The sequence below is a fragment of the Eriocheir sinensis genome, chromosome 22 (genome assembly GCF_024679095.1).
Source record: "Eriocheir sinensis breed Jianghai 21 chromosome 22, ASM2467909v1, whole genome shotgun sequence".
NCBI lineage: Eukaryota > Metazoa > Arthropoda > Malacostraca > Decapoda > Varunidae > Eriocheir > Eriocheir sinensis.
The window spans coordinates 5616827-5630443 of record NC_066530.1 but is presented as its reverse complement, the minus strand read 5'-3'; the positions used below and the strand labels follow the sequence as shown (position 1 = coordinate 5630443).

Genomic DNA, 13617 nt, shown 5'->3' with positions numbered 1-13617 from the left:
CTGAAAAGTTGCCTCAGAAAGCCTGAATAGTTGGTTGATGTGAGGCAAGTGATATCTCTAGATTGAACCCCCATGTCGCTCACCTCACTTCAGCAGGGAGCAACACAATTGTAGTTGGCAGTAGTGTAATTTCTGATGCCAAAAGGGTTGTTATCAACTCGGAACAATCAACGTAAAAATAGGGTTCAAGGATCTATAACTTTGCATTTATTGTAAGCTGAAAATTTACTGAACATTCCTTTGTGCTTTCATTGCAGTCATTTTGTCACTTATAGTATGGTTTAGCATGAATTTTCCTTTATTTGGCTCGGTGTAATGGACTGCTTATGAAGCTGCTCCTAAAACTCTTGGTTGGATTTATGTTTGAGTCTCAGCTAGCAGGGTCAGGTCCTTCCTCTTGCCAGTTGTTAGTTGAAGGTTGGGAAGATAGCCTTTGCAACGACGGCATTCTTGAATGTTTATACATGTTTGGAAGTTGTGTTTTTTTAATTATGTTGGTAATTTGTATTTATTCCTAATATTCCCAATAATGTTCCAGGCATGGAGTTGCCAGATGATGTAGAGTCTCCACCTGGCCGGACCCCCGACAGCCTGGCAAAGCAGGCGGCACGCAGTCTGGCCAACCAGTTGATACAGACCACCCTGCCAGCCATCACTAAGTACTGGGAAGGCAACATCAAGCCCAAAGAAAATGTTAAATCAGTTAGAAAAAAGTTCCCTAATAAGAGAACCCTAATTGTGAGTCACCTACTGTGCTTTTATTTATATTTGTCCTTTTTTGCTAACTTTTGCACATATACCACATAACACATTAAGTGCCTATGCTACAGTTTGCTGGGTACACAGATGAGTGAAAATTTTACAGGCATGTGGAGAAATTTCTTTGCTAGGTACATCAGACTTTGTGTTAGGTACACACATGTTTTGCAAAATAATTATTTGGCACATCTGTAGCTTGTCACAGCAGGCTGACCATTATCTTTTTGTTTCCAGTGTTCTCCCGGCAGGAAGACTTGTAAGGCACTTATGCACACTGTGTAAATTTTGCCAACTTGCATTTAAAAAATGTTCTCAAACTGCTCCACATAAAAATGTGAATGCCAGCATTGGAAAGCTTATAAAAAAAGAATTAAGTGTAGCACATAAAAAGCTTGCTGGAAAAGTTTTGAGCTTGGAGTTTTTGAAACCTTTCTTTTTATGTAATTTATTTCCAGTGACAAATATTGAAGTAACTCTTATAATACAATATTTTTATAGTCAACTTCGAGACGGTGATTTTTCAAAGGCAGCGATGTATAACAGAGGCCAACACATTTTTTCTGACTAAGGTTTGAGAATTCTTTTTAGCTAAGTTTGGGTCACTGAGTAAACAATGGCATACGTTTTTGCTTATCACAATTATTTTTCTATGATATACCTCTATTTTATGATGTGTAGTGTTAACCCCTCCGCTGCAATTGGCACGGATTTCGCCTTCACTGGTAGCCTGGTAACATAAACTCCCAGGTCTTTCTCTGCCTCTGTGGTGGATAGTGGAGTGTTTCCTATGTGGTATTGATATGCTGGATATCCCCTCCCAAGGTGCATGACTTTACATTGTTCTTCATTGAATTCTAGCGGCACTTGTTGCTCCACTCCTGTAGCTTGGTGATGTCTTCTTCTAGAAATTCTGCAACCAAGGAGTTGATAAACTGCCTGAAGATAGTTTACTATATCACATAGTTCAAAAACATGATGCCTTAACTCTTTCAATACGATGATGCCTACGTAGGCATCATGAAGCCCCAGTAGCATATACGATGACGCCTACGTAGGCGTCATATTTCTATTCTGTTTCTTCTTCTATTGAGTTGTCCCGGACTTTGTGTTGGTTACTAAGTAAAGACGCCGTATGCTGTCCTTGAAATCCTATTGCTCCTCCCACCATCCTTGTTCCCACCAATCACAAAAAATGAGCTACAGTATGCACCGCCTTCTTCCTGCATTGTGTCTAAGATTAGGAAGTCTCATTGGCTCTCTCTCTCTCTCTCTCTCTCTCTCTCTCTCTCAGACACCGAGGCGCCGACATCATCACGTCTCGCCCACCTCTCTCTCTCTCTCTCTCTCTCTCTCTCTCTCTCTCTCTCTCTCTCTCTCTCTCTCTCTCTCTCTCTCGACGTGACTGTGACATGTTGACTGAAAATTAGCAGCATAATATACGGAGGTGACAAGCAGATAGATGCCGGCTTAGGTTTCCCGCGCGGCCGAGCATGCCGTACATCAGCCAGGCGAGCTTTTTGAACATCTGGCACGAAGGGGTTAACCTCTTCAACACGAGTATGCGTATACTGTGTCCTTGCGTGCCCCGCACCATATCTGAGGACGCATCTCCTGCGTCCTGGCTTGCTGTAGCCAGCATATGTGTTATTTCTTCCCAGATATTGTATGATGGTTTTCAGAATGTAGGTTGTATAATTATGATACGGTGTCTTATTTGACTTTCAATATTAGTATTGTGTAAGAACGTAAGTGTGCCTTGTGCATTTGTACTTCACAGTAACAATCAATTCTTACAGAAAATAACAAAAATAATGAGAAAGAAATTATATATGTGTATGTGTGTGGAGTTCCTCTTCCCTTGAGTTGCCAAGGGGCTGGCCAGTGCATTCTCACCACCACTTCGGGTCTGAGGCTCTGGGTAACGTGGAGCTGCAGCCTCCCCTCCCTGTCTCCCCCTCATACCCATCCCACTGTCTCTGTTCTCTTTCTTCCTTCCTTCCTGCCTCCTCCCTGCAGTCTCCTCTCTCCATCTTTATTCATGCAGGGAAGGGTTACAGAAAATGGGTCTTTGCCTGGATTGTGTTTGTGTACACACGTGCACACACATGATTCCGTCGCCCCTGGGGTTGTGGTAAGATAGTGTGCTGGCTGGCTGCTTGGCAACTCGAGGAAGGAGGAGTATCACACAGTTGACAGTGGTGGAGAGATGATGCAAAGTGGGAGTGTGCAGAGCTTTAAGGCGATTGTGGAGGAGCAGTCGGAGGAGAGGATGGCTGAGAAGGTGGTAAAGGTAATCAAAGAAAATGAAGCACTGGTAAGAGGCACGGTTGAGACAAAGAAAAGTGTCATTGTGTTCGGTGTCAAGGAGGAGAAGACCCTGAGCAAATCTGCGAGGGAAAACAACTTGAGAGATGTAGTGAGGAAGATAGTGCAGAGGGTACAAGAAGAGGTGACCTGGTGAAAGAAATAGATGACTGTCATAGGATTGGAAAATACAATGGCGAAAGAGATGGACCAATTAGGATACGATTTAAGGCGCAGAGTGAAGCAGAAGAGGCCCTGGCAGGAGCTTTTAAGCTGGCGGGAAAAGAAGACACCAAAATGATGTGGCTGAGAAAAGATCTGAATGAACAAGAGAGAGATAAGTTGAATGAATTTAGAGGCGGGGCTCGTGATTTAAATGAGAAGAGATTGGAAGAAGAGAAGAAGGAGTTTTTTTGGAGAGTAATGGATATGAAAGTGGGAACAAAACTAACAGAAAAGGAGGAAGGGTGGAATGTGTCATATACGAATATTAATGGAATAGTTTCATCGTGGATAGAGTTTAATGAATATTTGAAAGACAAAAAACCTGATATTGTGGGGCTGATGGAAACTAAGTTGTGTGACCCAATTGAGGTGATGGAGATTGGAGAAGGTGCATACAACATATGGAGGAGAGACAGAAAGATAAAACAGGGAGGAGGTGTTATGTTGATGGTAAAGAAAGGCATTAGGGTGGAGGAGGTGATTGAGGGTGAAGGCTTGGCAGAGGTATTGAAAGTGAAATTTGTAGGTGCTGAAGGAAGGAGGAGGCAGAATGTAGTAGGGTATGTGCCACCAAGAACAAGTGCATGGAAGGTCCGAGAATATGAACAAATGATACAAGACACAGTGAGTTGACTGGATGGAATGTTGAGGAAATGTGAGAGAATAATTATAATGGGTGATTTCAATTGCAAGGAGGTAGAATGGGAGGATTGGCAGACACGGAGCAGAAGAGTCGTGGGGAGGAAGACTCCTGCAACTGGCAATGGAACATGCGCTGACTCTGGATTAAGGAACATACCGGATTTGGGAAAGAAGGCGAGGCATCAAGACTAGACCTGGTATTTAGCAAGGAGCTGGAAATAATAAAAATTTTTAAAGTAGATTGTCCAATAGCAAAGAGTGACCATGTGGTTGTGGAATTTGAAGTAACGGAAAAGAGAACGATTGACCGAAAAGAGGATCACAAAATTGGGAGAAGCAACTACTGTAAGGCAGACTTTGTTAGCATGAAAACTTTTTATGAAAATGCAAAAAGGAGTGGGCTGTACAAAGCCAAGAGTACACAGGATAAGTGGGAGGAGTTTTTAAAGCTATACAAGGAAGCCAAAAATAGATATGTCCCCAAGGTAACCAAAAGGGATATTGGTAAAAAGGAGTGGTTTAACAAAAGATGTGAGGCAGCTAGAAAGAGAAAGGAGGAAGCTTGGAAGGGATGGAGGAGATGAAGAAGAATCAACTCGTGGAACGATTTCAAACAAGCAAGGAATGAATATACAAAGATTAGAAGAGAAGAAAAATGGAAATATGAAAAAGATATAATCGACAAGTGCAAAGACCAATCCAAACTATTCTATAGACATGTGAATAGCAAATTAAAGAATAGAGAAACAATAAGCTGAAAATGGATGAAACTACATATGAGGACCCAGCAGAGATGGCAGAGGTGGTGATAACAGCTTCCATAGAGTTTTCACAAAAGAAGACAAATTAGTACAACCACCAGCCCAGGAAAGAGGAAGGGTTATGCAGGAGATAAGAGTTAACAGTGCAGGAGGTCAAGAAAAGTTTGAACAAGCTGGATGTAAGAAAGGCGACAGGGCCGGATGGAGTATCAGGGTGGATCTTGAAAGAATGTAGTGAGCAACTTGCAGAGAAACTGCACTCCATAATGAGTGCCTCCTGAGTGAAAGGTACCACAAGATTGGAAGAGAGCAAACATAGTACCAATATTTAAGGGAGGCAAGAGAGAGGACCCATTAAACTACAGACCGGTATCACTCACTAGTGTGGTTGCAAAGATATGCGAGAGGCTGGTTAAAAACAGGTGGTCGGATTTCTTAGAAAGTGAGAAAATCATCTCGAATTGCCAGTTTGGATTCAGGAGAGGGAGATCTTGCATCACCAACTTGTTGTGTTACTACTCAAGGGTGACATATTTAATACAAGAGAGAGAAGGCTGGGCGGATGGAGTGTACCTGGATTTGAAAAAGCCATTCGACAAAGTACCGCACAGAAGACTAATTTGGAAAATTAAAAATAGGGGTGGAGTGGGTGATGGACTGATTAAGTGGCTGGAAGACTTCCTAACAGAGAAATGAGGATGAAATGAGGGACAGAGTTTCCAACTGGTGCCCTGTGATGAGTGGAGTCCCGCAAGGTTCGGTGTTGGCACCAATATGTTTGCTGTTTATATAAATGATATGGTGGACGGAGTGCCCAGCTATGTGAGTTTGTTTGCATTTGATGCAAAGCGGTTGAGACAAGTGAATAATGTGATGGACTGTGAGGCATTGCAGAGGGACCTGGATAGAATATGGGAGTGGAGTGGTACATGGCAGATGGAGTTCAACCTTGGGAAATGTAAAAAAATGGAGTTTGGTAGGAGTGGTAGAAGATGTGAATATGATAAGATGGGAAGTGAGATAATATGCAGAGGAGTGGAGAAAAAAGATTTGGGGGTGACTGTCTCAGAGAACATGTCACCGGACAAACACATCAACAGGATAGCGGGACAAACTATGAATTTGCTGAGGAACATAAGGACGGCATTTGTGTACTTGGATGAGGAGATGATGAAGAAAATAATAGTTACAATGATAAGGCCAAGGTTGGAGTATGCAGCAGTGGTCTGGTCTCCTCACAAAAAGAAGAACATAAGGAAGCTGGAAAGAGTGCAGAGAGTGGCAACTAAGATGGTACCGGAACTTAGAGATTGGACTTAAGAGGAGAGACTCAATAGCATGGGGATCACTACCCTTGAGAGAAGAAGAGAAAGAGGAGACCTGATAGCGGTGTACAGGGTCACGAGCGGAGTGGAGCATTTGGACAGAGAGGACCTGTGTGTGTGGAATGAGAGAGAAACAAGAGGACATGGAAAGAAGTTGAGGGCGACCACGTGTAGAAGAGATGTGAAAAAGTTTAGCTTCCCAAACAGAAGCACTGAGCTGTGGAATAGACTGGAGGAGGAGGTGGTTTGTGCGAGAAACATTCATGATTTTAAGGAAAAATTGGATAAGAGTGGATATGGAGACGGGACAGCGCGAGCGTAGCTCTTTTCCTGTATGTCGCAACTACAGTACCCTCTCGAGCTTCGTGCTATCCGAGTTTTGCGATCCACGAGTTTCGCGGTTAGTCCTAAATTCTTACTATCCCGACTTTCGTGCATTATCACCCCGAGTTTCGCACTGCTTTGACACGTACAGGTCACGTCTACTTACCATCGGCGTCACGCACGCTACCTTTAAAGATAGTATCACACTGGACGTTTTACTCCAAACATTGTGGCTATGGCAAGAGAGAGAGAGAGAGAGAGAGAGAGAGAGAGAGAGAGAGAGTATGGGTCATTTTGAAACCGCAGTTGAAGGCAGGTGCCTTATGATTGGCTGACAGTTCTGAAAACACGCTTATGATTCGCTGGGAGTCTGATGACGTCATCGCCGACGCTCACCCTATCTGCGGCCTCACTGCCTTAAGGCGGTGTCACAATGGCCGTTTTTGTCCAACCGTTGGGGCTACGGGCAGCGCCCGTACGCCCAACTGGGAGTGAGGTCACGGTTATCCGTAAGCTGGTGTCACACTGGGCTTTTTTCTTCCCACCTCGTTGCCGCCAGCTAGGGCAACCGGCAACTCCAACTTTTCTGGGTGTGCGTCACACACGGCCAAGGTCGGTTGCCCGTATCCACATCCACAACATAAACAAAGCACTTGCCCTGTATCAACATGGCATCGTCTGCTAAAGTAAAGGCTGTCGCGGCTTGTGATGCCATTACCCAAGTTGTGGACTTGTTGCTGAAGTTAAATGGAAGGAAGAAACAGTTGTTGGTGTGGCGTGTCTGTGGTTCCTCCATGCCAGTTCTCATTGTCACCACTGCGTGTACGCGGCCAACCCACCCATCTTGACTCAACCACATAAACACATGGATCGAATAACAACACACACACACACACACACACACACACACACACCAGACTCATTAGGAACCATTACAGATGTTTCTGACAAACAGAAACGACTTCACCATTTCTTGAGTGTGTTAGAACGTGTTTGGTGAGTGGCTCACATGAACCAAACCTAGCTCTTGGCAAGAAGAGAGCAGTCGTCTTTAACACTGCTCTCTTCTTGCCATTGGGTATGTTTGGTTTGTATGAACCACATACCAAATAAGTTCTAACACACTCTAGGAAATGGCGAAGCCATTTTTGTTTGTGAGAAACATCTGCCATGGTTCATGATGAGTCTGGTGTGTGTGTGTGTGTGTGTGTGTGTTTGTTTGTTTGTTTGTTTGTTTATTTATTGTTACTCGATCCATGTGTTTATGTGGTCGAAGTCTAGATGGGTGGGTTGGCTGCTCAAGCGAAGTGGTTACAATGAGAACTGGCACTGAGGAACCACAGACGCTTGATACCTGCAACAGCTTCTTCCTTCCATTTAACTGCAGCAACAAGTCCATAACTTGGGTAATGACAGCACAAGCTGCGAGAGCCCTTACTTTAGCAGACGACGCCATGTTGATACAGGGCAAGTGCTTTGTTTACGTTGTGGGTGTGGATACGGACAACTGACCCTGGCCGTGTGTGACGCCACCCGGAAAATTTGGATTTGCCGGTTGCCCAAGCTGCCGCCAACGCGATGGGAAGAAAAAGGCCCAGTGTGACTCCAGGTTACGGTCAACCGACAACTCGCTCCTGGATGGGCGCATGAGCATTGCCAGTAGCCACAACGGTTAGAAGAAAACGGCCAGTGTGATACTGCCTTAACCCTTAGAGTATGGTTGGCGATATATTTCTCTGGATGGTGTGCACGGGGAAAATTTAGACATTTAAAAGAGGTGGAAATGGTGTCTTTCTTCTTTGCAATAATTGTATATTCATCTAGTATATATGCTGGCGTAATAAAACTTCTCCTAATAATAGTAAAAAAGTTATGACAGCCGAAAATATTGCGCATTTTCTCGTGGCCGTGACGCGTCGCGTGGAAGCACCCCACTTGCTCTCTCTCTCTCTCTCTCTCTCTCTCTCTCTCTCTCTCTCTCTCCCCCCCCCCCTCTACTTGCCCCTCCCTCCTCTGTCAATGTCACAACCATAGCAGTCATCAGAGTCACTGTCACTTTGATTCGCCGGCGCTCTACTTCCGCCCGGAGCAGAGGAACTGCTTGATGTGTCACGAGACATGACATGTATTCCGAACAAAAGTGGAAAATGATTTGTGGCCTTCAGCAGGGCACGCGCTGAGACGAATGAGAGTGTGTACGGATGCCAGATGCCTCCACCATTTTTCTGAGTCAAGAACTGGCGGTATATTTGAAACGTATGGACCGTAGAATGTGATGATTATATATATGATCCCCGTACGGGTTGGGCGTGTGGTAGCGCACTTATTTATACGATCGCCGTAATGTAAGTGTTAAGGTAGTGCGGCCGCTGACTGGTTGAGCGCTGGCGATGACGTCATCAGACTCCCAGCGAATCACAAGGGTGTTTTCAGAGCTCAGCCAATCGTAAGGCTTCATCTGTGGCTTTAAAACGACCCGTTCTCTCTTCCTGTTTTCTTCCTTTTTCCAAGGTACGTTATTGAGATAACAAGGGAGTAAATTAGGAAAAAAATTGAGCTCCGGGGCGGGCAGCATGAGCCAGTTATAATGGCGCCACTATAAACAGTTGGCTGAGCCATGGCGGGATCGAGGCCGACCATCAGGCCCAGATGGATAGTCTACCGGCGCCATAGCCAACATGTAAAAAAAAAGAAAAAAAAAAAAAAGAAAAAAAAAAAAGGTCCACGGGTCGGAGCAGATAAGCACTTTTTCAGTGTATTCAATACCTCGAGTTTCGCGATCCTCGAGTTTAGCGCTACACCTTCGGAACGAAGCGAGCGCGAAACTTGAGAGGGTACTGTAAGTAAATACAACTGGGTAAATACACACACACACACACACACACACACACACACACACACACACAAGACCCATCTCCAGGAGGATGGTCTTTCAACCTTTTACTCCGTCAAATCTGTGCGTATTGCCAGTGAATCGGTAGGATATTTTTCATGATCTTACGTCTGTGTCCTTTCCTTCCCTTAGCAGATACACATCATCTACGCATAATGCAAATGTCTGTATATTTGTGCATACATTTCATAATTATCTATTAATTTATGCTTCTTTATGTGCACCATTAAATTTTGCATATTTTTATATATAGTACATGATAATTATTTTGAGTTTATGGCTTAAAAAACTTGTTATATTCAGTAGCGACGTTTCAAATTAGGTGAGTGTGGCCAGCCTGGATACAGGGGGGGGGCACTGTTTTCGCCTGGGCGTAGTGAAAAGGTTAATGTTAAACAAGTCTGACATTGAGAATTAAGACAGTATATATCATTGATTAAGATAGATTTGTGTAATTCTAAAAAAAAGAATAATAATAAAAAAAAAAAAAGGTACTTAATTTTCTTTTGTCTATTTTGGAAGTTAAAAAACTTAGTACAATTTTCTTTTTTTTCATTCATGGAACAAAACTTGGTACAATTTTTTTTATTCATTGAACAAATTTTTGTTTGCCAAAACATCTTGGGTGCTTCATGTCTGGACAGTCTGAGAACTCCGACAGTAGTCTGCCATCTTGTGTGTCCCCCATCTGCCTTGACCTTAATATTTTGATGAAGGCGTTCGCCATGCTCATCTCTTAGGTCACTGAGGTTAGCAGTAAGTTAGTTAAGATGGCTGCTGAGGAAATGAATCTTCATGCTCATGTTGCAGTCCAAAAGATGAAAACTTGATTTCACCAGATGCTTGTAATTTTCAGGCTTTGTATTTCTGAAAAGTTTATCACAACAGCCACTAAGGGTTTCCATCCTCTTTTCTCTGTGTCAGCCATTGAATCTGTGGAATTTGGGCCGTCCATTAACTCTGATTCGTGGTCCATCAAAAACACCAGTTTTTATTTTGTCCTAATAGGCCAGGAAATGCCGTATGCCTGTATTAGAAAAGGTCACCCTCCACGTTCGGAGCATTGATGTATTGGTTCATTAGATCTCGTTTGATATGAATAGGATGAAAGATATTGTTTTCTGCTCTACCAGTGGTCGGTCTGTGACACTGATGCCATTTTTGAAATCAGCAAACCCAAATTACCTGAATGCAACTCCAAAACTTAGTCAGCAGAAGAAACATTAACTTCTGTTGTCCTGTGCCCTCTGCAGTGAATCTAAGAAAAGAATTGGCCAAGAAGTGAGTGTGTGGGTGCAGAGGTTCCTAAGGCTGTCAAAGCATGCAATATAAAAAGTATGGCTTGAACCCGGTAGCAGCGACGGGCCAAATTTGTGGCTGTACCATGTAGCAGCGATGGGCCAAATTTGTGGCTGTACCATGTAGCAGCGACGGGCCAAATTTGTGGCTGTACCATGTAGCAGCGACGGGTCAAATTTGTGGCTGTACCATGTAGCAGCGACGGGCCAAATTTGTGGCTGTACCATGTAGCAGCGACGGGCCAAATTTGTGCCATGATATAAACCCCCCAAAATAGATGATACATAAACTGATCACAAATGCTTTGATATATATTGTGAAATGGTTTGTGTGAGTGATGATTTTTTCTCATTTTTCTCGCTTAGAGGGACCATTAAGAAACATGATCCCTGCTGCTACCGGGTTAATGAAAATTGATGAAAAGTGACTTTATATGTCTTGCTGGTTTTGCTAAGTAAGAGTATCATAACCATCAGCATGGGCCATATTGCAGGGTTTGTCACTATTATTACTATATTACTTTTAATATAATCTGTTACATTACTATTCCTTTAGCTGATGGAGATGATTGTGGATGAATTTGATAAAGTGATTAAGAGGAGGAAGTTGAAAGTAAATGTTGGCAAGAAATTTGAGAAGGCAAGAGCCAAGAGAGCAGACTATTGCATTTGCAAAACCTTACAAAGTTTAAGCAGATATTTACATAGATTTACATAGATATTCATACCACATAGACCCCATGGTATATTAAGTTGAAGGAAGTGTCAGTTGAGCTTGTATTTTGTCATGATTTTAAGTGAAAAGCCAGGGGCACGGATGAAGAGCGAGGCTTGGTGCCCGTTCCAGCACCAGTATTACATATTAGAGTGTACTCACTGCCAAAAGACATAAATAACATGGCTTACCTGGTTCCTTGTGTTCGTTCAGGCCAGCCTAAGGCTGAAAACTACCCAGCTCAGAGCTTGACCCCTTTGCAGGTCGCCATGTGGAGGTGACCACGACACACAAATGCTCACACTACCGTTAAGGGTTCATTATACTCCTTACGGGGCTGATAAGGAACACAGGTCAGTAACTCACAGGGGCTCAACCACATGCACAACACAGGGGTGCACACCCTGTACAGTCGCAGACAGAAGTGAAGACACAGATTTCAGAACAATTCTGTCATCTGGCGAAAACTGGCAACTAATATGTAGGCACCGTTAGTTTGAGTACCAGTAATACCAGTCCCGAGAACTCCAGTACCAGTAGTACCGGTACCATATATGCTGTCAGTATGTATAATAGATAGGGAAAGTTGGCACCAGAACTTTGCTAATATCTGCTGTTAGCGTTATTAGATAATAAGTCTTTTCATAATACCTATATACTGATTTTTTATGTAGAAAGTAAGTACTCAGAGAGAAAGGGCCGGCACACTCTGGTAATGGTACCGGTACTAACGGTACCAACGATGGTGTCGCATGCAGCATGGGTCATGCTTTATTATTTTTTAATCTCATATATTTATTTATTTACTTATTTATTTATATATTTACACACACACACACACACACACACACACACACACACACACACACACACACACACACACACACACACACGGCCCGGTAGCTCGGTGGATAGAGCGTCTGCCTCACAACCAGAAGGACCGGGGTTCGACTCCCCAGCCGGGTGAAGATAAGTTGGGTTTATCTTCTTTCACGTGTAGCCCCTGTTCACCGAGCAGTGAGTAGGTACGCGACGTCAGGCAAGGAGTTGTGACCTCGTTGTTGCGGTGTGTTGTGTGTGAGTGGTCTCAGTCCTACCCAAAGATCGGTACTATGAGCTTTGTGCTCTTCCGTAGGGGAATGGCTGGCTGTCTCGAGAGAGACCCACAGCAGACCAAGAGGTGAATTACACACACACACACACACACACACACACACACACACACACACACGTGAACTATTAGGCTATTGATATAATCCTTGTAAGATGTGTGTAGCCTAACATCGTAAGATGTTCCCTACATAGTAGCATCATTTTCCATGGCGCCCGCCGCGTCATTATTAATATATATATATATATATATATATATATATATATATATATATATATATATATATATATATATATATATATATATATATTCAGCATATTAAAATATAAGGCTAATAACTTTTATGAGATCATGTGTGTAGCCTACCATCCCAAGAAGTTCTCCCTACACTGAACGATAATGTTTCATAAATCTTTGTCCATTGTTCTTTCACACTCAAATAGTATCATTTTATCATACGAATTAAAATCATGTGCAAGTATTAACGTTGATTATTGATTTTATGTGACGGTTTGATTATAGGAGTTGGACATTATAGTAATATAAATAGCGGAAAGATCAGCCATTGGTAGTTGCCAGAAAGCAAAGTCAAATTAATGACATGATAATTGTTTTAGCATTAAATGGATATTTTCACCCCCAACAGAGCTGTTACCTTCTTTTATTTATAAGCAAGTGTTTTTATCAGGTATTTTACAAATTTATTGCTTGTGAATCAAATTAAAAAGGAAAACTCTTTAGTGCTTGTGAACGAAAGTTACTGAAATCTGTGTCTTCACTTCTGTCTGCGACTGTACAGCTTTATTACACATGGAACCAAATGCTCCACCAATAAGCACAGGTGACCTAGCAATGTATGTGTGAGCCAACAAAACTCTAATCTGGCCTGGCTGACTACCGGGTGGCTCACTCATAATACAACATGGGTTCTACTTAGCTGGAGTGTGAAGAGACGATGATGTACTCTCACAGCTGTAATGCTGAGTGTTGCTGCAGGTAACGCTGCTTGCCAAGACTGCCGTGGCTCCTCGACACATATGCATTTCGATGTCAAGGACCGCTGCGGGCAGTACATACAGCAAGAGAACTAAACCTCCTGCTAACTAAGAAGCCGTGCATGTGGTTTCCTGGTAGGCAGAGCGCGGAACCCCCAGCACGCCAGCAGGAAAGAACCAACTGTTGAGCTTGTAGATCAGTTTGGCAGAGGAAAACAAAGTCGGGTGTGTGTTCCTTGACCTTTAATAGTGGACGTCAACACGC

General features: G+C 43.2%; 1 protein-coding gene across 6 annotated transcripts in view; it reads left to right on the top strand.

Moving 5' to 3' along the window:
- LOC127001963 (uncharacterized) overlaps positions 1 to 13617 on the top strand; it is a 68363-nt gene that overhangs the window by 14930 nt on the left and 39816 nt on the right. For all 6 annotated transcript variants that reach the window (XM_050867233.1, XM_050867231.1, XM_050867234.1 and 3 more), the window contains one exon: positions 539 to 738. In XM_050867233.1, the coding sequence (XP_050723190.1) occupies positions 541 to 738 (198 nt within the window). In that variant the 5' untranslated portion in view covers positions 539 to 540. The remainder of the gene's footprint in view (positions 1 to 538; positions 739 to 13617) is intronic.